Consider the following 25,904-nt stretch of genomic DNA (forward strand, 5'->3'; position numbering starts at 1 on the left):
CCATTGCTCCACTGTAAGACGTGGCCGGGGAAATGAGGGCAGCTGTTCCCGGGAGTGGCTGTGGCAGGATCATGAGCAGCAGCCGCCGGGCCCCACCACTCCTCCCTGCCTTCGTTCCAGCTCCCCGTCCCATCTGTGCCCCCGTATCGCCCACTGAGCTTGGCTGGCATTGCTGACCCAGCTGTTCAGAACCCACTGACAGACGCTGACGGCCCTGCAGCTGAAGCGAAGCTGCTTTGCCGACTGCTGCTGCCAGGCGAGGGCATAGTGGGTGGAGAGCTGCCACGCAATGAACAAATGACGCGAGCGCCCGGCTGTGGGACTGGCGCTGCCCTGTGGCGTGCCAAGCAGCCACCTCGGTGCTTGCGCACCTTTGCCTTCCCGTGCTCTTTTGCAAGATCACCAAATCAGTCTGGGCAGACGTATTTCCCTGCCTGCCCCTGGCCACACCGGGAGGTGATTGCGCCAGAGAGGCCTTGGCTGGCACCCAGAAGGGCACAGCACTACTTCTGCCACTGGGAGGGGAGCCCATCGGCGGCCAAGTGACAGTGGGCGCCTGCCCCCATTTGCAGCTGGCAGGTCGCAGCTCTTCTTTAATGCCCTCCGAGCTGACCACTGAGGGTGAAGGAAGCACTGGAGCGAGCCCAGGGGAGGGCAACAAAAATGATTAAGGGGCTGGAGCACATAACCTATGCACAGAGGCTGAGGGATTTGGGCTTATTCAGTTTGCAGAAGAGAAGAGTGAGGGGTGATTTGATAGCAGCCTTCAACTTCCTGAGGGGGGCTCTAAAGAGGCTGGAGAGAGATTGTTTTCAGTGGTGACAGGTGGCAGAACAAGGAGCAATGGGCTGAAGTTGCAGTGGGAGAGGGGGAGGTTGGAGATTAGGAAGAACTCTTTCCCCAGGAGGGTGGTGAAGCACTGGAATGCGTTGCCTAGAGAGGCGGTGGATTCTCCAGCCCTTGAGGCTTTTTTAAGTCCCGGCTGGACAAAGTCCTGGCTGGGATGGTTTATTTGGGATTGGTCCTGTTTTAGGCAGGGGGCTGGACTCAGTGAGGTCTCTTCCAGCCCTAGGATTCTATGCCTCCTACTGTGCCCGCATGGTGAGGAACCCTGGCAGTGCAGGCCAGGCTGGCCCTTCCCTGCTGCGATCCGGAGGGGGTGCCGCCTGCCTTGCACATGCTTCATCCATCAGCCTATAATTCCCACCAAAGCCCTGAATATGCTCAAGCCGCACAGATTCCCCACTCCTGGCTCTCAGTTATGTTCACACCCCACCTGAGCCTGCGGCTTACCCCACTCAGGGCTCAGGAGAGGCTCTGCCTCCTGGGTGTTCCTGCCCAGTCCCTGCAGAGCAGCCAGGGAAGGGGAGGATGGGGCAGGAGAAGATTTGCTCAACAAACGCTGCTTGGGATTCCTTTGGTGCCCTCCCTCCCCTACAGCCTCCCAGCTGAACACCCCTATCCAAATTCCTGCCAGGCCCGGAGAAGACCCCCCCCAGGAGAGGATGTTCTCTTTCCATCCGCCCTGAAGGACACTGAGCCCCAGGCGGGGGGGGAGGTCTCTCTCCCTGCTCTGTGCACAAGCCACAAAGCTGCAGCTGCAGCTCAGACAGATAGCTCCATCCTGCAGCCCAGCGCCTTGATTCCAAGGGGCTCCTGGGAACATGGGATGCCCCAGGGCCAGCAAGCTGTGGGGCTTGTTGGAGAGTAGCCGTGTGCCACGGCGAGTCCCAATCTGGGTGAGAGATTGATCTCACCGGACAAAGGTGATCCCTGGCTTATGTTGGTTGTCTTGATGACATCAATGGGAATGGCTCTGGCTTCTTCCCGGCTGATCCCTACCCTATACCTCACCAGAGGTGTTCCCTGAAAGCCGAGCACTTGGGCACTGCCCAGGAGAGAGTCAGGTGCTGCCCAGCTGATTGGCAGTGTGCTCACAGCTGGCAGCATATTTCTGTTGGTGCACATCCCCACATGGCTTGGTGCGCGTATAATTTATTCTGCCCGGGGATAGAAAAGAATTAGAGGGAACCTTGACTGTCAGCCAGGATTTCTCAGCCTTCTCCATACTGTAGCCCCCTCTTCCGTATAGTCACCCCAGCTCTGCTTCCCATTCGCAACATGAGACAGTCAGGTTTATCATGACACCACCCCGTGCCCTGATTCATGTATAGGACCCCTAAGTTAAGAAGCCCTGAGCTAGCCTAGATCTGAGGCTAAAGAGAGGCAGGTGTCTTGGGTGACGAAGGGTTAAATCCCCCACTCCCCATTGCCTTAAGAAGAACCCCAGCTCTGGGTCAAGTCATGTGGGGAAGAAACAGAACAACCCCAGGGGGCCCAGTGCTTTGCCAACTGCATTCCTGGTTCTGATGTAAGCTCCTCCTGGGCCCTGTCTGCCTTGACAGCTGATGGGTGCCAGCTGCCAGCATGGAGGTGGGGGACAAACCATGTAAGCTGAACTGTGCTACACAGACTAACTCCCTCTGCCCCTCCACCCCCACCCAGCCCAGCTCGCCCATAGGACAGCGCCAACCAGTTGAGTTGGGATCTGAATCCAGCTGAGTTCACATCTGGATCAGAATTCCACTCCCAGGCTCCGTGGGGCGCTGGGCTTTGGTTCAAGTTCATCTCTGTAGGTGAAGTTCTTTCAAGTCCGGCGCTCTACAGTCCGAAAAGAGAGCGAACGGCGCCCTCCACCAAGGGAGGAAACGGCGCTGGGACCCTTTGTTAACGAGCACCTGGAGCCAGACTGGCCTGTTCCTTCTCCCCCTGTGGTCAGCCCTTCGGAGCGAAGCTGTTCCGTGCAGCGTACAGGGATCACTGAGCCAGGCACTCCACGCATGGAGTCAGCCTCAAAGCTCCCATCAGTTTCCATACGTGCTTTCCGAGCTCTCTAATAGGGTTTCACTTTCTGGGTCTCCATAACAAAACTCCCTTTGACTTCAGTGGAAGTAAGAACAAATGTGCTCCATTGGATGTGTCACCTATCGTATCCCTCTGGCTAGGTAAATCTCTCTCTCTACAAAGACAGGAGTGAACAGGGGGCTCAGCACGATCCCAAGGAACAAAGATTCCCTGACACGCTGTTTGTCGGAGGACAGTCAACAGAGGGCAAAGATCACAGAGATCCATCAACGGGCCTTTAGCCCGTGGTCTCCCCTAGCTTGGCATTCACTGCATTGATCTTTCCAAGCTAGTCCTGTGACCATCATGCGTTCTGCACGCTCTGGATTGTCAGCAGTCCCCTTTCAAGGCACAGAAGAGATCACAGCCCCCTAAAAGGGGCAGCTTCTCCTGATTTTGTTTCCCTCGGCCGGCTAGCCCGGCGAGACCGCTTCGCAGTTGAAAAGGAAAAGTGGTTTTTTTTTAAAACTCTTTATTTATAAAAAAGTACATTTCTTTCCACAGCTGAGCCACTATTTTTTTATACAAGTAAAAGGGAGGGTGAAGCAACACCGCCCCCAATCAGTACCATGAAAACGACCCCCCCAACCAAAAATTATTACAAAGGATGGAAAACAAAACAAAAAATCAAAAAAGCAAATTCAGTCCCTTACATTATTATTATTATTTTTCTCTCTTTTTTTTTTTACAAAAGCACTTACAACACAGATTACAAAAAAATGCAAGGGTTTTAATTTTGTTAGGGTTGTTTTTTATTCCACAAGGATAATTACAGCCAGGGGAAAAATATCACTGCAGGTAAGGGCCCATGTTTGGAAAGAAAGGAAGAGCAGGCCAGATCAGCAGCAGCCACGCTTCCTGGAGGCCCATTTACACCTGCTGAGGATCTGGCCCCATGTGTTCATGACATTTTCATTCACCCTCAAGTTGCTCGTGCATGGAATGCTGCACAGTGTGAAGACATGGAATGAGCCCCCTCTATAGGGCTGGGTCTTGCAGCCTTTTCTCGTGGAGGAGTTCATCCTTGTGCCCCGTACCAGCCCTGGGCATTGCAGCTCAGATCCTTCCCCGGCTGCCAGTCAATATAGCAGCAGGGCTGACAGCCATTGCAGGCCCCAGGCCAAGGGAGGAGAGGGGCCCAATTCTGCACCTCCTGGAAGGGGCGGGGCCTATGTCAGAAGGGGTGGGGCCTATGATAGAAGGGGCATGGCCTAGGACAGAAGAGGCGGGGCCGAGGACAGTCAGCCCTTAGCATCGCTCAGACCACTATGCTACCCCCACAATGGCTGCGCAGAGCAGTGTGGCCGTGGTGTTTCAAAGGTGCCGGCACCACTCCTGAAGTACCAGTAGTGGCAGCCAGAGTGCCAGGCCCCAGTGCAACTGTGTCTCTGCCCTCCTGACAGCAGGCCTGCCAAGCTGGACTGAAGCCACCCGGGGGATTGCTTTCATGAGGCACCAGGAGAATGGTGCAAGTTCCAGGAGATTCCAGGCCAATTCTGGCGGCTTGGCAGCCCTTCTACCATCGAGGAGCTGAGCCGCCCTGTCTTACACCCTACTTGAGCCTCGTTTTAGGGGCTCCCATGGCACGTGGACTGGCACCGGCTCGTCGGCACTGGGGTGAATTTTTTGTGCCGTCACCTTTCGTGGGGGGAGTCACGGCTGCAAGGCCGGCCCTTTGCAGCCAGGTGGGTGAGCTCCAGGCATGGCAGGGTTGGGATCGGAGCGAGCTGATCCCATCTCATTGTGCCTGCCCAGCACCCCCTGCCCCTCTTGGGGGAAGGGGACGTTCAGCCGGGGAGGAGTGTTCCCATGCAGAGCAAGCCCCTCATTCAGGAGAGATGGTGTCAAAACAGAAAAAGAAAAGAGTCACAGAGCGGGTTGGGGTAAAGTGCTATCGTAAGCCACGTCGAACACGGAACGGTGCATGCAGTGCCGGCAGCGGCCCCCACCACACCTCCGGCTGGGAGAGCCTGGGGCTGGGGTAGCCGTCAGAGTCCCACACCCAGTGTCCCAGGGTGGGTCTGGCACAGGTCTGCTCTTCCTAACACCCACCACTGTGCTGGCATTTCCAACAGCTGTCCAGCTGGGCTGGGGTTGCAGACACGCTTCACTTCTCTACCAGTCACTGATTCCACAGTATTGCCTACTGCTGGGCCTGGAGACGCTCTATGTCTTTCACCAGCCAGCAGCTCCACAATGCTCCCTGCAATGCCTCTTCTGAAAGCTACCACTGGAGTAGTCCCCGGCCCCCTGCCGCCTCACAGCAACCCCCTTGCACAGCTTTGGGCATGCCACAAACTTGTCCAGCTTCAAAACCCAATGGAGACAGCACCCTCTTCCTCTCGGCCCTCCAAGCTGAGCCCATGAAATTCATTGCATGTGTGCATGAGAACAGAGGGATTAGCACCCCCTTGTTCGAATCAGTCTCCCGTCGCTAATGGCTGCCCCGATTCTCTCGCCCCACCAGCCACCTGGGCTGAACGGTCGGTGAGTTTCTTTTGACGAAGAGCCAAGAAAAGCTCCTCTGTGCCTGCCATCTCCGCAATCAACTCAGCTCTATCGTTCGGGCTGGTGTTTGTTTTTTTTTCCTCAAGGAAACCTCCCATGGAGTTTTCTGTTTTGTTTTGTTTTGTTTTTCCTGGCTTGAATGAAAATGATTTACAGAAACCCCAGAACAAATCACCACACAATCTTGCAATTAAATCAGGGAAAATGGCATCATTGGGGTGAATTGTGCTGGAGAATCCCAGACAAAAGTCCAAGCAGGAAAACAGCTGGGCTGTTTTCATACAAATAACACAGGAGGAGACAGGTCTCCCTGTGTGCAGCTTGCTGTGGGCATGGCCATAGAATTCCATTCCCCTGGTTCGCCAGGGAGTGAAAACCCTGGAGCGTACAATGTGGTGTCCCTCTTCCATCCTGCCCTTCTCCCCTTCTCATTGTCACACTGCGTCCCAGATACTGCCTCTCCCAACATGTCTCCTTCCCTATGGCACCTGCATGAAGAATAATCCTTGGGCTGCCATGCCAGGGCCATGGCTGCTTGTCTCTAGTCCCTGTGCCCATATCCTGGCCTGGCACTAACAATCCCTTTGGCCCTTGGACTTTCCAGGCACTACTACTTATGCAAGCTCCAGGACTCCCCTGTGGGCACAAACCTGAGCAATACGATGTGTGAGGATCTGGGTCCGATGCACATTCCCCAAAGGACCCATCCAGTGTGGCAAACATCTCAGGCATGGCTGCCTCTTGCCCAGTGCTTCCTTGGTGGGCACTTTCCTGTGCCCCTGGGCAGGGTGGCTCTGATTGATGGAGCTCCCCAGGCCAGCCAATGCCGTGGAGAGGTGGCTCCAGCGGATTGGGCAACCATCCCAAATCAGCGCTCCAGGCTGGCTCCTAGGGGTAAGTCAGGGTGCGTGGCTGGAAGGGAAGGAGTGGGCACGTGAAGGGAGGCAGAAGGGAAGGGATAGCGCAGATGACTCCTGTCTCCAGGGAAGTCTCTGCTCTTTTACCAGGGTAAAAGGGGACTCGATTGGAGCATTAAACCCTCGCGCTAGAGACGGTCTCTTGGGACCTCGCTCCCCACGGCCATAAGGGCAGCTCAGTCTGGACCCCCCTGGAAAGGAGCCCCCCCCCAATACTCAGCAGCAGAGGCCTTTCCGGTGGATCTTCCTGCCATTCTCTGAGGGTGGGCAGCCTGGGCTCTCAGCTGGGAGAATCCATCTGGGGGTCTGGGAGCAGCTCAGACGGCCCTTGCTGAAGAAAGGAGGCAGCACTGCCAAAGGCAGACCCCTTAGCCACCTGCTCAGCTCCTGATCCTGGAGCAGAGCCCAGGCCTGGCTACAGAGGACTAGCAGGAGCAGTGGGGCCAACAGCTTTGCCAGGCCCCTGGGCAAGGCCGGGGGCTGGGGAGGGCCTGCACTGTGCCCCTAAAGGGATGGGGCTGGGATGAGCCTCCCCCAGGCAGGCTTCAGTGGCGATCAGAGCACTCAGCGTGGGACTCGCGTGGGGATTTAAGGGGCCCATTTGAACGGCTGGGAATGGGGGCATTCGCCTCCTGAGCTCCACCCGCGGCCCTGAGCAGGAGACGTTGTGCTGCTCTGCGCTCTCCTCCAGCTTGTGACAGGAGAGAGCCTTGTCTCAGGAGGAAGCCCCCCGGGAGAGGCCTCCGCTGGGACCAGCACAACTACCTAAGTCAGCGTTTCCCACCCGTAAAACACTTGCGTACCGCCCCCCCCCACGGGACGTCGGCCGTGTCAGGATGGCCCCTCTCCCGGGGCCGTGCCAGTGCTCGGCTCCTGATGCTCAGGAACTGAATTTCTGCAACCCCGTTGCGTACTGAGGTGGTACGCGCCCCACACCTCGGGAAATGGCCGTTTGGACACTGCGTGGGAGTCGGGCAGCTCACTCCCACTGGCACTTGGAAATGCTCAGAGACTGGGTGCCCCAAGGACCATCCTGACAACTGCCCGTATGTCACAGCCCCACTTCCCACCTCTGGCTGAGTCACTGCGGCCCTCAAAGCATGAGCGAAAAACCTCTAGACTCCACCACTGATGCGAGTTCAAGCCTGCGAGCCCCCCATGGCCCCCAGCTGTCGTAGAAACCCTCCCTGCGAGGCCTCTGCCAAGCAGCCCTGGCTCAGCCCCACGCGACACAAGAGCTGTTGGGCTGCTGTGCTGGCGGCTCTCCGGTCTCAGTGAGCGCCAGGCCGTCGGCTGCAGCAGTGCGCCTCCAGGTTTCCGGGGGGCAAGTGAGAGCACGGGGGTCAGAATGACAGAAGCCTGACTGCCCCACCGCCCCTTGATCCCCTCTCCCCCCTGGGGTGAGGCCTACCCGCTCCATGCCTCCCACATCGCCGCTCAGGAAACAGAGGCCTTTCACTACCCTCGCCCCGTGCGAACGAGGGCAGCTGCCACGTCGCACCCCGCACCCAGCAATAAACCCAGCCGGGCCGGGTGCCATTCAGCTCCTGCTCCCACTGCTGTGAAAGGGCAGTCGCAAGCCAATGGCCCAACGCCCCTTTTGCAGCAGCACGACGGTGATCCCAATCCTGTCCTCTAGCCAAGTCAGCAAGGCACATGCTGGTCAAATGACCGCCTCGAGGCTTCCCAGCGGTCACTTCCCCTCCCACCTCTCTAGGCTTCCTCTCTAGGTGCGCCCACTGGCTGAGCACAGTCCACAGACTTTAAGGCCAGAAGGGACCATCATGATCATCTAGTCGGTCTCCTCCACGTGGCAGGACTCAGATCTCCCCCCCGACTTCCTGTAACAGACCCCTAAGCTTGGGCGTCTCCAGGCCAGGCCCACCACGCTGGGCTGTGGGGGTCGGGTCATTGGGGCAGAGTGCCCGTTCTAGACCGCTAGCTCCCAGGCAGCCCTCAGACCCAGGACTGCGTCTTCAGTTTAGCTTCCTGCTCATCTCCCCTCCCAGCTGCGACAGCCCTACGTCGGGGACTGTCCCAGCCCCACTTCAAGCCTGAGGGCCGGCCGCCCAGGGATGGATGGAGATCAGCCCCAGAGAGGGAATGGCTCTCCTTAGTGAATCCCAGCAGCTCTCAGACAAATTGTCAATCCATAATTTTTCATGAGGCCTCTTATTCTTTGCTATAGATTACCAGCAAATCGGTTAGCCTTGCTAATTAAGGCCTCGTGAGGCATCTTGTTCAATTAACCTTCCCTATAAATGGTCACCCTTTCTGTTACCGTGCCTTCTGAGAGGCACGAGGAGGGGGGCTAAGCTACGGGTCCTGGCCTCCCCGTGGCTGCAGGGCTGAGGCTATCCCTGGCAGCGCGCTTGGGGAACATGCAGGAGCGGGCACCAGCTTTGAGGTGTAGCTCCCAAGCCTGCGTTGTAAGTCACCAGGAGGGAGGTGTTATTGAAACAGGTGGGCCCTGCTTGGGTCAGAGGGGAGAAGAGCTGCTAGCCAAGCAGTCCAGGCTCTGGGTGGGGTAGTCGTCCCCCGCGTAGTCACAGAGAGAGCGGGTCGAACGTGGCCTCATGGCTGGATGTTGATGCGAGACAAATTCAGACTGCGCATAAGGTGTAACGGTGAGAGTAACTCACCAGGGGAACAATTTGCCCAGGTCAGGGTGGATTCTCCACACCCGGCCACGTTTTGCAAAAAGATCTGCTCCAGGGTTATTGCGGGGGAGGCCTCTGGGCTTTTACGCAGGAGATCAGACTCGATGGTCACTGCGGTCCCTGCTGGTCTCGGAATCTATGACTCGCACCCAGCCATTTAGCCCAGCAGGTGGTAGGGCACTATAGTGCTGACCCCAGAGGCCATGCTGTCTCCCCACAGCTCTCATGTCCCCAGGGCCACCCACTCAACTATGATCTATCACACTTATTACCCTACCCGCTCCCTTGGCCAGCCTGCTCTCCATCCTGGGTTGCAGACTTGTTCCTCCTCACTCTGGATTGCTGTGTGTGTCTTCCTAGTTGTAACAAGCCTTTCGTTTGCCTTGAGTGTGAGTCTTGCACACACTCTGAACTTGGGGGCAAAATTCCCATCCAAGTGTGCAAATGGGAGCTCCCTGCATCCCACTCCCCCCACGCCTGTGAGAGTGCAAGCAAGGCCCTCTCCTTCAGCTGCTCAGTTTGCACTTCTACACACGTCTAAAAAAAGGACGCATGCCTTGTTGCCGTGAGGAAATCTGCTTCCACACATTGGCATGCAAAGGAAAAGCTAGGATACGTCTCGCTTCAGGTTTGCACACCACATGAACAAAGGGAACATGTTCTCCCGTCACCCTTGTCACTTGGAAATGGGTGGGACCTGTCCCTTTCAAATACAAACAAACCATCCCAAAGAGGAATCACATCCCCCTGACCTGCCTGTGGCTCAAAGCATCCTACAGAACCCTTCTGCCTTCCACCAGTGAGAATCCGTATCCATGTCCCTCATGGCTAGAGACACGGATCTTCTCATCAGGACAAGAGACTCATTCTATCCCACTCTAGACAGCCAGGAAAACAGATCAGGAAGGGAGCCAGGGAAGGAAACAGGATGACTGGGGAGTCACCGTATCAGAGATTCTGCAAACAGGGTGTATTGCTGATAAGCAGCACGAGAGTGAGCTGGGATTACCCTAATTTAGCTCTGTGGGATTCTGCCATGAGTCAGTTTGCCAGACCCTGGACCGGGAGCTCCAGCTGCTTGAGGTTGTCAATCCAGGACACGAGGGCAGCTCAGCCAGGGCTGGGGGTTTGGCAGGAAGTTCTGGCCCACCTGTGTGAGCAGATACATTTGGAAGTGGGTGTGAGCTGCCAAAGGACACACCTCTGGCTGGAGTTTGGGTGTCCCAGTTTGGAGTTGGCATGGAACTGGGATTCTGGTTAGGCCCTTTCTGGGGTCAGATCCCAGGTAGATTTGGCTCCAAAAGCCTGTACGTTTGGGAGTGGGAACTTGGTAGGGACCCATCCCTAATGTATGATGCAGCAGCCTGAAGGGAACCACCAGATCCCGGTGAGAACAAGGCTGCAGGAGGATAAGTGACTGAGACCAAGCAGGTGTGTAATGTTACTTCCTCTACTCTGTCCCTCTCCCAGGACCCCTATGTGTCCACCAGGTGTTGGCCATCTCAGACCATGGGAGCACACCTCCTTCCACTATGTGCTGCGATCTGTAGGCAGGACTGGGTGAGGTCTCACCCACCTTTGAGGTTGCTGGTTTACAACATCCCGTTTCATAGGTGCCGAATCAGAGGGACACTGGTGAGTTCGTTTCCTTCGCTGGGGCATTTGCTCAGTAGTATAGGAAAAAAAGAAAACGGATATCCCCAAATCCCTGGGCTGAAACAAGGGAAGACGTTGGCCTCCTGGAATCACCTGGCAGCGATGGACGGGCTCTCTACAACTTAGTACCTTCTGTTAACAGTTTGAGCTGGATTCTGGAGAGTCTCTCCTGAGGTCTCCAGAAGATCCTGCCTTGCGTGGGAACGGGGCATTCCAGGAGCAACCACCCTGATGATGCTTCCACCAGGGAAAACCACAACAGAGTGATCTGGTTTCCCATCCCCCTTATCCCAGCAGTGAGAATACAAATCAGTCCAGGGAACAGGCTGAGACTGTACCTCACTCAAGCCAGGACTGTGGTGCTGGCTTTGGAACAGTCTGGCTGAAGCGGGATGCGGGATTTTGGTTGTGTTATTGTAAAGGGTCCATGTCTCGGCCACGGTTACTGGCTATGGCATGAAATTCACGTATGGCACTGGGGGAGACAAAGACATTACAATACGCCCCTGGCAACCGATTTATTCTTCCACAGCAGAGTCATGTCACCAATGAAGAGAAGAACAGAAAGAGCAAACGCCTCGTGAGTTTGCCTTGGTGGAGCGCCAGTGTCAGGCTGACAGCCCTGGTGACTGAAATCCTTGTGAGCCACAGGAGGACAGCGATAGCAGCAAACCAAGCTTCACTCCAACCACCCCATGGGTGGGAGGTGAGTTCAGCACACAAGGCTCAATCAGTCCTTGGCTCATCTGCCTCCGATACAGGCTAGTAGTGGCTGTAAAGGCTGGGGCCATGATACAGAAGATGTGGCTGGTAATTCTCTGACAAGGGGAAGAATGGAAACCAAGAACTGACAAGACTCAGCAGCTGAATTACAAAGGGCCTGGCCTGATGCCCCAGAAGTCAATGCAGAGGCCTTGATTTCAAATGGTGTTGGAACACACACTGAAGAAACTGCCCACTTGGCTGGGTGGTGCCAGTCCAAGCCCCCCGCAGCATGCTTGTGTGTGGGGCCCCCGGATGCTGCGTGGAGCCATGGCCATGGTGATACATGCAGATGACATGGCACGTGTCAGAAAGAAGGTGAAATTAACTTCTCCTTGGCTGACCCTAAAAATCCCTCGCCTCTTTAAACAATACGGGGAACGCAGCAGCGATCGATAACATCGTTTTTCTCCTTCCTCTTTTCTTTTTGTTGGTTTGTTTTTAAAATACTGCACTGGAGAAGGATAATAAATTGTGAGAGGAAAATGGCAACTCCGTTCCCTGGTGCCAATATCAGCCCCGCGTGACTGGGATTTCGCTTCATTTCTTTTGATTCTTATTTATTACTTGCTTAACACTGAGACTCACTTGTCACAGGTGCATTGTGGATAATGGAAACACCACCAAAAAACCAACAAAAAGGAAGAAAAGAAATCATCTGCTATGGTATGTCGGTCTTCATTGCCTTGTGCTTTTCCCTCCTTGGTCCTCCTTTTCGGCCACTCCCCCCAGCGCCCTCCACGCCCTTCCCCCCAAAGAAGACAATATACAAACAAATTCCAGTGTTTTGGGGGGGCGTGGATGCGGGAGGGATCCTTGGGGAAGGGCGATCGAGACACTAAGACACGAAAGGGGCATATTATACAAAGGTGGGCAGCAGTAGTTAAAGCAAATAGTAACACCTAAGCCACTGATCAATACAAACACCACAGAAGGGGACAAAGTCATTGGAGAAATTAAAAACAAAACAAAAACAAAACAATCTCCCCCCACCCCCGAGAAAAACAATCCAGAAGCAGAGTTACCAGCCCTCCCTTCCCACCCCCGTTGCCTCTGAGTGAGCGGCAGGTGTCTCAAGTCTCTGTCGAGCACCCTCGGGCCGGGCAGCAGTGGACGTGCATGGGTGTGAGCGGGAGCGTGCGATGAGTGTGCGAACGGCCCTCTGCCGGGGTCCGGAGGGGGGGAGCGTGTGTGGGGGTCTGGAGAGGGGGTGAGCTACACGTACCACTCTTTTTTGGAAATAAAAGATCCGTCGTTCTGGGAGACCATGTTGTCGGCCAGGTCCAGCTGCTCCGGGTCGTACTGGAAATCGAGTGTCCTTTCGTCATAGGGCTCCGTGTGGGGCCCGACCTCGTCCGCCGCGAAGTAAGGCCGCTTGGAGTCATCCTCGTACTTGCTGGTGAGGCCCAGCTTGCGCTCGCCTCGGGCGTCCTCCTCTTCATCCTCGTAGCTGCTGCCTCCGAGCGGGCCCGGCTTCTTCTCGTCGTCCGAGTCATCGGGGTACTGCAGGTTCTGCGTCATGGGGGGGTGATGTTGCGGGACGCCAGCCTTGCTGTACCCGTTGCCATACACGTGCTTCTTTGTGCTGTAGTCGCCCTTGAAGGTGTGACGCCGGCGCCGGAGCACCACAAAGAGCACCACGGCCACCACCAGGACCAGCGAGACTCCGCCCACCACGCCCCCAATCACGGCCGTGGGGATGTTCGGCTGCACCACTGATTTGCGGTCATCATTTGGAGGCGGGGTGGAGGGGAATTCTGGGTAGGAAAAGACAGATGGAAGGGGGAACAGTGTCAATCCATGTGCAATGGCACCCTCGCTCTGGGCTTGCATTTCAATTGGGTATTGTTTGGAAGATGAGGGTAAGGAACAAGGAAGGGAAAATCAGGAAAGGGGAGGAGTCTACCTATGGTGGCTGCGACACGGGGTTAGCGCGTGGGTTCTAGGTGTTAGTGACAGCCGGACCGCGCACCATCGCAAGCTTTCCAAGTCAAGCCACCACCAGCAGCAGCATGCAAGGGCCCAGCACGCTCCAGAGCTCACCCTCTTCGCCAGCAGTGCCTATACCTAGCCTTCCTAAAAGCTAGCTCCAGGTTCAGGCGCCACAGGCATCGCGAGAGTGATTTTCAGGATGGGCTGAGCACCTGTGGCTTCTGATGACTGAAGCTCCAGGTGCCCAGTGCTCCTCGAGAATCAGACCCGAGGCATGTCTGGTCGGGCGGCTGAACACAGAGGCAGACGACGCAGGCAGGCTGCTCTCAAAAAGTGAGGCCACAGAAATTCGCAGGGCACTTGGCCATCTACAGGTATCGGATCAGCCCAGCGAACCGTCCAACCTGACTTCCCCCTTCCCCTCTGGATCAGATGAAGCCCACCCAGCCCTCTGCCTCAGCTGTCGTTCAAAATGGTCTGATATTCCAGAGGAAGGTGGCAAGCCCTAGGATGCATCCAGGTAATTCAAAGCCATCCAAGGGTGCAGTCTCCTGCCTGAGCCCAGCGGCTGATCGTTTTATGCCCTGAAGCATGACGACACATCACCTCTATTTTTCATTCTCATACCCTGGCCCTACCCTTGCTCATCCCGTTCACACACGGCCTGGCCTCATTAAAGAAAAGAAAGAAAACTCCTAAATGAAGTTATTTGCCTCTCATGGGCTACGTCTACACGTGCAGCCAACATCGAAATAGCTTATTTCGATGTTGCGACATCGAAATAGACTATTTTGATGAATAACGTCTACACGTCCTCCAGGGCCGGCAACGTCGATGTTCAACTTCGACGTTGCTCAGCCCAACATCGAAATAGGCGCAGCGAGGGAACGTCTACACGTCAAAGTAGCACACATCGAAATAAGGGTGCCAGGCACAGCTGCAGACAGGGTCACAGGGCGGACTCAACAGCCAGCCGCTCCCTTAAAGGGCCCCTCCCAGACACAGTTGCACTAAACAACACAAGATACACAGAGCTGACAACTGGTTGCAGACCCTGTGCCTGCAGCATAGATCCCCAGCTGCCGCAGAAGCAGCCAGAAGCCCTGGGCTAAGGGATGCTGCCCACGGTGACCATAGAGCCCCGCAGGGGCTGGAGAGAGAGCATCTCTCAACCCCCCAGCTGATGGCCGCCATGGAGGACCCGTCAATTTCGACGTTGTGGGACGCGGATCGTCTACACGGTCCCTACTTCGACGTTGAACGTCGAAGTAGGGCGCTATTCCTATCCGCTCATGGGGTTAGCGACTTCGACGTCTCGCAGCCTAACGTCGAAGTTAACTTCGAAATAGCGCCCGACGCGTCTTGCGCTATTTCGAAGTTGGTGCCGCTACTTCAAAGTAGCGTGCACGTGTAGACGCAGCTATGGTGTTTATTTCATGTCTTTTATGCAACCACAGCAGCTGTTTGGGACCAAGACAGAGCTGGAAGAGCTCAATAAAAGCTCCTGGCAAAAAAACTTTCCCTCCTCCTCAATGGAAGGGCACTGCCCTGGGTGGTTGCTTGGCAGTGACAGAACAGCATCATTTGGGTCCGTGTCCTCCCTTCCCCAAACCTCTGCAACTGTGCCAACGTGCATGTGTCCTTTGGCCTCGGTTCTGGGCCACTGTCCACATGGTTGGCACAGTGCCACCAGCAAATCCTGAGCACTGTGCTTAGGGCAGCCTCTCAGGCCCAATCCTGCAAGGGGCTAGTCATGATCCACTTTTTGTGGCGCCAATGGGAACTGGAGATACTTAGCGCCATGCAGAATCGGGCCCTTCCTGTGCAAGGGAAGTGGCAAACTGTGTAGGGCTGGGCCCACTTTCCCCAGTGGTCTCATCTGCACCTTGATGCTGCCTCCTGCGGACTCAGTGCTGTGCGCTCTTTGCCGCAGGGCTCACAGGAGCGGATGGGCTGGAGGGTCACCCAACACCCTTCTGTAGAGCCTCCAATCCAAGGAACTCATTTAGCAAATGAGCTACCTGCCAACAAGGCGTCCAAACCTGCTACCTGGCTGCAGGTCGGGGTCATTATTCCCAGCCCTGTCTGACAGAAGGGGAAACTGAGGCACCCAGTGACAGAGCTGGACTTGCCCAAGGTCAAAGAGCAGGTCAGTAGCAAAGCCCTGGTGTCCTGTCTCCTTGGTCCCTGCTTAACCATCGTCGAGCGCCTCCAAAGCAACACCACCCTGGGGGCTGCTCCAGACAGCGGAGAGAAGCGTGAGAGTGCAGTGAAGCCGCTCCTCTGTCCCCGGGCACCGCCTGGTGCAGAACACATCCAGGAGCACCCCCCCAGGAAAGCACATGCATGCACCAGCCAGCCGGCTGGAAACACGTCAAGAGACATTCCTTCCACGCCAGCACCCACCGCACAGGGCCAGGTCTCGCTCCTGGGGAAAATCCAGAGCAACTTTACTGACTGCAGCGGCCTTTACACCCGCCAAGGCCAGAGCTGAATCCAGCCCTGCCGACCTTCCAAGGGATGATTGTACCACGGGTCCTGCAGCAGAGCTATGGATGTGCGGGCCCCAAGGCTGCTGCTCTCCTCCAGCACTGCCTAGCTCCCCTCCACATTCAGCAGCACTGTCCTTGCTCTCACGCCCACCGGCTTCCATGCGCTGTCCTCGCTCGCCTGTCTGACCCCTCTGGTGCTGACGCTTCCCGCTCTGAGGGGAGCACGTCACACATTACAGCAGCCCCTTGCCTCGCCTCCCTAGCATGGAGATCTGACTGCCAGGCCTTGGAGCTGCTCCTCCCCATCTCCTTCCGCGTTCAGGGGCCAAACCAACACCAAACTCCCCCCGCAACAGAAGCCAGGACGATGGGCACACAGGCAAGCCCAGCGCGATGGACGACTGCCAGCACTGAAAGGTTATGAAGCCAAAACAGACAGAAAGCAAGGCCTGTCCTCCGCACACCCCCATCACCAGCAGTTTGTGGCACTCAGGGTGACAAGAGACCAAGCTCTTAGCAGTGTGGCAAAAGAGGATCAGGCATTCAGGAGAGGTTGTAGCGTGCATCAAACAAACTCAAGCTTGGAAAGAGGCAGGGACTCTCTTACTTCAGGACTTAACCCAACCTCCGGCGCAGGAGGAAATTTTCCCATGGGCAAGTATCAGAGGGACAGCAAGGTTAGCCTCTAACGAGGAGTCCTTAAGGTGCCACAGGGCTCCTCATTGTTCCCATGGGCAGGTGATCCCAGACATGTCGCAATTTTTCCTCTCTAACCACTGGTCAGAGGCTGCTGGACTGGATGGAGCACCAATCTGATCCACTGTTGCTATTCCCAGGTGCTCAGTGATGCCTAATCTCTCAGTGAAAACCCTCTCCAGCCTCGGAGACAGAGGTTTCATTTGCACTGCGGAACGAGACTTTGAAAACTTCATTTTTCCCTCCCAAACTGCCGCTCTTTCGCATTGCCCCAGGCGGATGGCGCTGTCTCTTCAGCATTGGGAGAGAGTTATTAGTGGAAGGCAGGAAAGTGATTACAGCAGAGGCATCTGTAGCCAGCCGTGCCAGCCGGAGTGGGACAGGTGCACGCAGCTGGGGGTGATTCTCTCCTCCCAGCATAAGACAGAAGGGAAAAAAACGGACCTTCTATGCCCAGGAGACAAGGTCAGCTTTAAGAGGCGGCCAGCTGAGAGGCCTGCAAGTGAACGAGCGTGTGCGGTTGTGCAGAAGAGCCAGCCAGTTGAAACTAAAAACCTCGCCTGTCTCAACTGATAAAAATGCAACATCTCGCCTGAATGGAAACTGGAGAATGCGAGCTGCTGATGGCACAGCCTCTCTCTCTCACACACACACTCCGCCCCCCCACCTTCAGCCTCTGCCATGGCCTTGCTGAGTAACCCCAACACTGGCAAATCTTAGGGGGTCCAAAACTGGTGGGGTCCTTTTCTACCCTCATAGATTCTGGCACATGGATGTGGCGAGAGTGCTGCTGGATTGTGAGTATTCTCAGCGATGGGAACAGCTCTGAAAGGCAGAGCAGCCCTCCAGCTGCTGTAGGCGATACTAACTGACCAAATTGGTGAGGCAACCCTGGAACCTGGGGGCTAGATCTTTGCCTCCTCAGTCCGGGACCAGTGTTCCCTCTAAGCTGAGCATGTGGGCAGCCACCCAAGGGAGAGTCAGGTGCTGCCCAGCTGGTGAGTAGAGCACCCACAGCCAGCCATAGCCGGCAGCCTGTGTTTCTATTGGCGGTGCACATCTGCATTTGTCTTGGCACGCAAAACAAAATTTATTCTGTGCTGGGATGGGAGAAAATAGAGGGACCGTTGTCCTTGACTCAGCTTGGCTGCAGTTCAGAATTGGCGCCTCTCCCTCTGGCTCAGAGAGGTCATAAAGTGTTTTCAGGCCCAAGAAGCTGGGGGGAAACCAAGCTCAATTCCCGCCCTCCAGGCCCCCTCCGCCACCCCGCCCCGGAAGTCAGCCGGGGACTGGTACTGCACTAGGAGGTGGGACACACTGGGGTTCTACAGATTTCTCTCTTCTCCTGCTCCAGGATGATTTTCCTCCACCTCCCGTTCAGCATCTCTCAAGCTCTCCCACCATTCCGTTCTTCTGTCCTGCCCCGGCCCCCCACTTCCACCTCCACCTTACCCCCGTATTTTGTAGGCAAAAACTAACTTGCCAGAGTGTCGGATGTCACGCCTTGTGCATGGAGGAAATGATTTCACTCACTAATATGCCCTGTTCCACCCTCCACCAAAGCCAGTTCCAATGCCAAACCAGGAGTGACTGCGAATCAGCAGCCCAGGGGCTCCTGAAATTCCACCCGCCCTGCTCAGCTGGAGGGTGGGGAGACAGAGAAAGACTGGGGGGATATGGAAGAGGGAAGGGGACTGCAGAATAGCAGTGCCATCAGGAGAAGGAGACAGTGACAGAGCAAAGAGGAAGTCAGTGTTCACTTCGAAGCCAAGAACGAGCCCCTTCCCAGCACTGCCACTTGGTGGCAGGAGAGACCACTTCTATCCTCCAGAGGATTGGCGAGGAGCAGGGCTAGTGGCTTGTTCCCTGCCATCACTGCAGCAGAGCTCTGTCTTTCTCTCACGCCACCCCATCCCCTCCCAGCAGTGCTGGCTGCAAAGAGAGAAGAGACCCTGCACTGATCCCAGGGAGTGGCCCAGCAGCCCTGGCTTGTGCGGGGGGGACTGAGGGAGAAAGGCTTCCCAGGGACAGGTGCCCCAAGCTCTGCCTCTTGCACCGCTGAGAGCGTCAGCCCCACTGCCTGTGTCCTGCCAAAACACTGTTGACCCCAGCGGGTGGTACCAGCATGCTGGGGAGCCAGCAGGTGGGAGCCCACAGCTCTATCACTGCTGCCCTCTGAGTGCGCCAAGTGCCTGGTGGGGTGAGCCCAAGGGGACAGTAAAGCTGGCAGGGCCCCGGCCCACTCCCAGCAGATGAGGCGAGGTGAGATGAATGTCCTGGTTTCTGTCTCCACATCAGAGCGGTGCCTTGAGGGCAGATCTGCAGCAGAGGCATCCCCTGGCTCACCCACTGCCTGTCAGAGACTTGCAGCACTTTCCAAAAGGCGGGGGAAGGGTTATCCCCACTGACAGACTGGGAAACTGAGGCAGACAGCCCGCAGGCAGAGAACTGCCCAGAGCCAGCTCCCAGGCCTTGCTGCTCACTGCCTGCCTTCCTCCGACTAGCACCTGCCCTGCTGTACGGGCTCAGGACCAAAGGGAGGGGGCCGGGCCGGGCCGGGCCGGGCCGCTTGGTCTCGCACTTTTTTAAAACCTGTCCACTTGAAGTCGCAGCACGTTGCCTCGTCCAACAGCGGCGGGGATAAGGCATCAGCCACCCCACCTAAGCCTTCACCCCTGCCCAGAGCTGGGCTCCTTGCTGGCGCCACAGGGCCGCTCCCTTCCTGCAAGAGCCAGCCACACCCTGCTTTATCAACCCAGAGCTCAGTGTACACAATCCCCTGCCCCTGCCCCACCGGGGCTGCTGCACCTGGCTGCTGTCTGGCGTGGCCTGTAATCCCCTGGGAGCAGGGCTCACGTGGTGGCTGTTACCAGGGCGTTTCCAGGGCAGCAGCCGGGAGAGCGAGGCTGGGTGAGGAGCACCAGATCTGACACCTCCTTGGCCTCCGCTGCCCCAGTGTTCAGCTGGGAGGATGGGCCAGATCCTCTGCCGGGGTAACCTGGCAGAGATCCACTGCTGGGGAGGGCCCAGTGTTCCACGCCAGCCGAGAAGCTGGCCCCAGACACCGGCAGAGTTCCACGGGCGGCATGGGGTGGGCCCAACGACGGGCCAGGGTGGAAACGGCAGCCCCGGGTGCCTGGGGAAGCCTACGGGCCATGGAAACTGGCACGACTGCACTGCCGGCAGGGGAGCATGCCGGGCCCCACGTGAGGCAGAGCGTGCAGACAATGAAAACTCCTGAGGGAAGGGGGGCAGAAGACTGGGGGCTGAGGAGAGGGGTACCTGGAGCTTTTACTACAGCGTCAGGTGTTCTTCCTCCCCTGCTGCTCCCCAGCCCCGATAAAACAGAGAATGCTGCATGCACGGGAATTAAAGCAGCACTGACACTATCTCACCGCGCTGCCCCTCCTGTGCGCTCATGAGCTCATGGGAATAAGGGGACTTCGAAGTAGGCGGGGCCCTTTCGAAAAGGAGCCCTGTCCGGACGCGCCGCGCGGCGGCAAGGCTCGTCAATTTCGAAGCGCCGCTGCCGCCCGCATGCTAATGAAGCGCTGAATATGCATTTCAGCGCTTCATTAGTAAACTTCGAAATGGCCATTTGCATGGCCATTTCGAAGTTTGGGGCACGTGTAGACACAGCCAAGATGCCCAGTAAGATGTTGGGGCTCAGCTAATGCTCTCCTGGCGACTGACAAGTCTTTAGGGTTCTGGTCAGATGAAAGTTCAGCTGCTGAGCTCAAGAAGCCACTGGGGTGTGCAAAACCAGGCTGGGCCTCTTGCAGAGTTAGATTCCTGATACCCCCAGTGCTGGAGGATGGGCAGGACTATTAGAAGAGCGGGCTGCCGGGGGCTTGCCAGCTGTGTTTTAAAAAGCAAAGTGTCAGACCCAGGGGGAAAAACTGACCCAGTCTCATGAAAAATACAGTCTAAATTTCTGAACGTGTTGGAGAGAGAAAGTGTGTATTTGTGTGTGGTGGGGGGAGCTGTTTTGCAACAATCATGTTTTGGTTAGAGTTGGGCTCATTTCTCCTACGGTTGCGTTTGGTTCTTATTAGCTCCTGGCACGTGCCAAGGAAACGTCCGTCCCATTTGGACCAGGAGCAGGATTCGATGTCGGCTGAAGTTTGGGATTTGAGCTCAGTCAGCCTCAGGGTTGGATAGAACCCAGATCTGGTGAGCTGTTCCCATGACATTTCCACCCGCGTGGCAACACACACTTCACATGGTGTACCAGAATCCCCTGAGATTTTGGTGTCTGCCCTGGGAAACTCTGAGCTTGGACCCTGGGCTAGGACACCTCCCGGGGGTCGGGTGGATCGGTATATTCGAGTCCAGATGCCCTATAAAGGCTTGGATTTTATCAGTTCTACTCTCCAGATTGCATTGCCCCTCTGCCCTGGCCCATTCACAGCAGACCATCCACCCGCTGGCCCTGTGGCTACTGACAACGGGCTCCCAGCAGAGAAGCACAGAGCCGGGAAGGGAGATGAAACCAGTCCTGGTGGCGGTCTAGCCGCTACAGGTCAGCTCCTCAGCTGGTGTAAGTCAGTGAGGACTCCATGCTGTCCCGCTGCTTTACTCCCGGGGAGGCTCTGCCCCCCCCCCCCTTCCCAGCGCTCCCTGCTCTTTGGGCTGGAGTGGCGCGCCAGGGCGGGAAGGGAAACCGCTGGAAGCTAATCCAGCAGTTCAGCAGCTGCTGCCGGCAGTTCAGAATGTGATGGCTTTTAGGACAGATGCCAAGTGTGCCTAAAGGTTCTAATCTCTCTGTCAGGTCACCTCCTGCTTGTCAATCAAAGACTCCCCCAGCCCTCCCCCCTGCAGAGAAGCCAGCAGCCAGGTTACATGCCCCAGCTGTGCCTGCTTCGAGCTCCCTTTCGCCCGCTGCCCTGGACGCACGCCTCTCCTCCGAGGGGGCCCTGCAGGGTTTGCACCATGCAGCCCACAAGCTCCAGGTACCCCTACCACCAGCTCCCTTAGCTGCTGGTAAAGGCTTCCCGGCACAGCCTTTCTCTCCTGCTCTCAGTGGCACAAAGGGCTTGTGCTCAGTTGCACAGGCTGTGTGCAGTGACCTTGCCGAGACAAGATCGCAGGGGTGAGTAAATAACTACTCTGCGCAGCACAGCAAACAGACCGGCCGCCCCGGCCCCTCTCCACTGGCTCTGCTGAGCCTTGGCACCTCATGCCAGGGAGGAGAGGCCAGGAGCCAATGGCAGAGCGGCACATTTATCAAAAGCCATTGCCCACTTATGAATCGATGGGGGCTGGGGGGAGGTGTCAGGGAGCCACAGGAATGCCAGTGTGCTGGCAGGAGCGGCATGCGGGGGAGGGCGGCATTCAATCAGAAGCCTTGCTGGGCCCCAAGGCAAGGTAGAAGGGCAGAGTTCCCTGTAAGCTGAGTGCTTGGGCGCCAACCCAGGAGAGATTCAGGTGCCGCCCAGCTGATTCGCAGAGCGCTCGCAGCCGCAAGCGTGGGGTACACAGAGAAAAAAGTATTCTGCACGTGGATGGAAGACTTAGAGGGAACTGTGTAGAGCAGGGGAGGCTCTGCACTCCCAGGGGGGCTGGGACCTGGGGTGGAAGGAGGGGGGGCCGGGGCTGTCAGCCTTCAGTGCTGTCCAGACTGTGGCAGGTTTCGGAGGCCTGTGACTTGAACCCCCAGGGTTGGGCTCTCGGAGATGCTGAGCACCTGCAACCTCCTTTGCAGGACGCATGGCACAGCTGGAAAACCGTCCCCAGGCCTCTCAGGCAGGTGCCTCCCTGGGACAAATGTAAACAAGGGCCCCTGCTTAGGGGCAGGATTGGAAGATGTTCACTAAATGCATTTGCAGACGGCCACGAGGGAATGGAGGCAGGGGGGAGGAGGGGACTGCTTCCTTTCTGCATCCACCTACCCATTTGAGCCTGCTGCCCACCACCGTGGCATCTGGACGTTGCTGTGCTCCCCTAGCTCCCTGCTGCACACTCCTGCCCTCTGGCCCCTAAGGTGGTGCCCTCACACGCAGACCCCGAGAGAAATGAGTGACAGCTCAGCAAGAGCTTGCACAGCTGCCCCTTTTCCCATGCCTCTTCCACGCAGCAGGGAGCTGGGCTGCCCTGCCAGGCCCAGAGCTGGGTCCTCCTGGGGCCATGCCCTGCTTTGTGAGCGCCTCCTTCACAGCCAGGGTGGGGGCTGGGAGCAGAAGGGACTCTCCGGGGAGAGCAGGCTGGGAAACAGGAGGAGACACAGGTCGAGGGATGTGGGCCGCCAGGCGCTCCCTGTGCCAATTACATCCAGCTCTGCTAATCTCCACTGGCTCTGATTAAGTGTGCCCAGAGCTCACAGGCTTGCAGAGGGTTTGTTTTAATGAGGTCTCTTGCCCTCCTCCAGCTCTGATCCAAGCCAACACACACGGTCTCCAGCCCTCTTCTTACCCCCCTGTCCTCAACCCACACACAACCCACTCCTCTCCTACAGCTGCATTGCTCCAGCCCCGCAGGGGGCAAGGAGAACTGCTACGGATATCCACACGCTGCCAGACGAGGTGGAGCCCAGCTGGGACTTTCTGGACCAAACAAGCAGCCTGACAATCACTTGTTCTTTGCTAAATGCAGCTGCCTGTAAGCTCTGCAGGTCTCTCCGTGCAATTTCCAAGAGCAGCGCGTGTGCCCTCGACATCGACGTGCAAGTGTGTGCACACAGGGAGTTGTGAGGAGACAAGTTTGCCCTGGCACGTTCAAACATGCTCATGCACTGGCCCATGGATCCTCGTGCACAAGCTGCTTGTACCTGAACGTGGGCACAAAGAACCGTCTGCGTGTCTGTATGCTTCGGCACGTCCACGTGCTTCGGAATGGAGGAATGTCTGTGCACGTGGGTTGGTGCATCTGTGTAAACGTGTCGGTGCCTGTACAACTGTGCATGAGGGTATGCATGGAGGGGGTAATTGGGCAGGCTCGGTGAGATCGTAGGTGGATGTGTAAGTGTTCATGGAGGTGTGTGCACGGGTGTGCCTGAAGGTCTGATCATACACAGAGATGTGTGTGCACAACTACTCACCAATGTGCACTCACGCACCAATCTGCCTGTGTCTCTAAGCAGCCATGCCTTTGAGCCCTGGTGCATGTGGGCGAGTGCATGAATTCAAGCCTGCACGCATATGCATGACAGTGCATGCTCCCCTGAAGGGAGGCCTCCCCACCCTCGAGCACACTTAGACACGCAAGGACATATGTGCAGATGCAGCGAGTCTATAATAAGAGCCCCTTATTATTTCCCACAACCAGCTGTAATAAATAGTTACATGTCTCGCTACATGGCTTTGCCTCAGCCGACAAACATCCTGCAAGGCAGGAGAGGCTATTACGTGAACAGATTGCTGGAATAAAATATTAAATTTCCACTTATCAATCTTTTTAATGTGCTATAACTCTAATAGCAGCTTTCAGCTCTTCCCCAGAACGAATCACAGGGTCGCTCAGGAGGGAGACCAAACTCGCCAGGTAATTCCCCTCCTGGCTCAGGTCTGGAGCTAGCGAAGAGCGGGTCTCTGTGATGGAAGCAGAGGGGGACTGGTGGGCAAGGGGGCTAGGAGATGGGGTAGGTTGGCTCTGCATTGGGCTCTTCCCTGTTTCACCCAAGGCTACGCGCTCACTCGACTGAGCTGCGCTTATTGCACACGGCTCTTGAGAGAGGCTTCGTGGTCCGCTGACTATCCCTGAATTGCCTGCAAGCCCCGAATAAATGTACCTGTAATAGCCGAGCGAGGCCGGCTGAGTCCTCTTCAGTGCAGGCCTAATCAGCCCTTGGGGAGAGCTGGGTAAACATATTCAGAGCCCATGAATTATTAAAAGAGCATTAGTGTATCCCTGGCCTAACAAGTCAGCGGCTAATCCGCTGGAAGGCCACTGCTGCCTCCTCAGCATGCTCTTACCCCCTGTCCCTGTGGCAGCTGGTCGCCTCATGGCGGATGCTGCTCTGCACGCTGGCGCCTCAGGGCCCAGATTCTGATCTCAGCCAGCTAGGTGTAAATCTGGAATCGCTCTCCTGAAATGGACAGGGGGCATGCCTGCACATCTGTGCCTCTCACACCCAGGGCAGTAGCCGGCCCTTGTTCCCCAGCACTGGCACTTATGCCCTATCCTATCACCCTCCGCAGCCGGATTTCAACCAGCTGTCCCCTGCCCTCACTGCGAATGGGCCCCTCCCCCACATCCTCCAGGCAAATACCATGTCCCAAAAGCACCTTCTCCAGCCCCATTTCTGCTCCCTCTACCACTCAATGTCCCTTCTCTCCCTCCCATGCTCCAGTCTCCACTCCTTGGATGGCTCACTGCATGCGCTAAGGGCCCATCCACCTCTCACAGGAAGGCAATATGAATGCACACCTAACCCCCACACAAGCCTTTCACCATCTCCCCCCGAGGGCTTGTCGTCGACCTCCTTCCCCTGCTCTGAGTGCGAGGCTTGCCCACTCAGAGACCAACCCCCATCCCGGACGGCTCCGTCCACCTACCTCAGCCAAAAAGGCGGCCAGATAAATTCAGCAAACGTAAGAATCTGCCCCCTCCCCCCCAGCCATACTCAATGCTGAATTTGGAACCGGAGAGGCCAGGAAATCCACCCACGACTTCACGACTGCGGGCGAAGCACAGTGCTGGTGGGTGGTGAGATAAAGCGTGCCACTGCACATGGATGTGAAATGGTGCATGGCCAGTTAGGACACATGGGAGCAGAAACAGCACCTGGCTAACACCAGGCCTGACAGCAGCAGACTTCTTGGGGCCTATTTCGACGGTGAAACAGTTGTGGTGGAGAGACAGAGATTGGATTGGAGAAACACTGTCTTGCCCAGACTTCTCCTGGGTGGGGGGATCTACTAGCCTGTCCTGGGGGACTGTGATCGCACCAGGGAGATTTTCACCTCCACATCAAGCCCAGATCACTGGTCATGACCATTTGACAGCACTTCAGGCCGACGGGAAGTAAGCAAGTATGTGTGTGTGCGCCCAGGTTCAAGAGGCAGGGCGCCCAGGTTGTCAAAGGAGCACAGTGCCTGGTATTAATTGGCTCCCTTGTTGGTACCCCTGCAAAGAGGCCAGCAGCTGAATGGCTCTCAGAGAGGTTCATCTCTCTGGACCCTAGACATGATCCCTGGTCAGTGCTGAGTCTGGGCGACTCGTCCTGCAGCTGCTCAGGCTGCATCTAGTCTGTATGCAGAGCCCCCAGCCCCCCGCCCCATCCCCACTCCAGTCTTTCAGGCTGCTACGCCAACCGGCCCCCTCTCAACAGATGAGGATGTGAGGTAGACGGTTGGTGTAACAGGTTCACCCCAATGAACGACGCTTCGCATCTCAACAGCAGGTCAGCCACAGACCTCCCATACGCTGCAAAGGAAAGT

At 56.7% G+C, this 25,904-nt stretch overlaps 1 protein-coding gene across 2 annotated transcripts in view; it reads right to left on the reverse strand.

Moving 5' to 3' along the window:
- The window catches only part of NECTIN1 (nectin cell adhesion molecule 1), a 169,476-nt gene that overhangs the window by 65,069 nt on the left and 78,503 nt on the right, over positions 1–25,904 (reverse strand). Inside the window, exon 6 of one of the 2 annotated variants that reach the window (XM_074976971.1) lies at positions 11,149–13,164. The exons of the other annotated variant lie outside the window; for it this stretch is intronic. Coding sequence (XP_074833072.1) covers positions 12,623–13,164 — 542 coding nt within the window. The 3' untranslated portion in view covers positions 11,149–12,622. Of the gene's footprint in view, positions 1–11,148; positions 13,165–25,904 lie in introns of those variants that run through there. 2 annotated transcript variants of the gene reach the window in all.

This window comes from Carettochelys insculpta, chromosome 25, assembly GCF_033958435.1.
Source record: "Carettochelys insculpta isolate YL-2023 chromosome 25, ASM3395843v1, whole genome shotgun sequence".
Taxonomy (NCBI): domain Eukaryota; kingdom Metazoa; phylum Chordata; order Testudines; family Carettochelyidae; genus Carettochelys; species Carettochelys insculpta.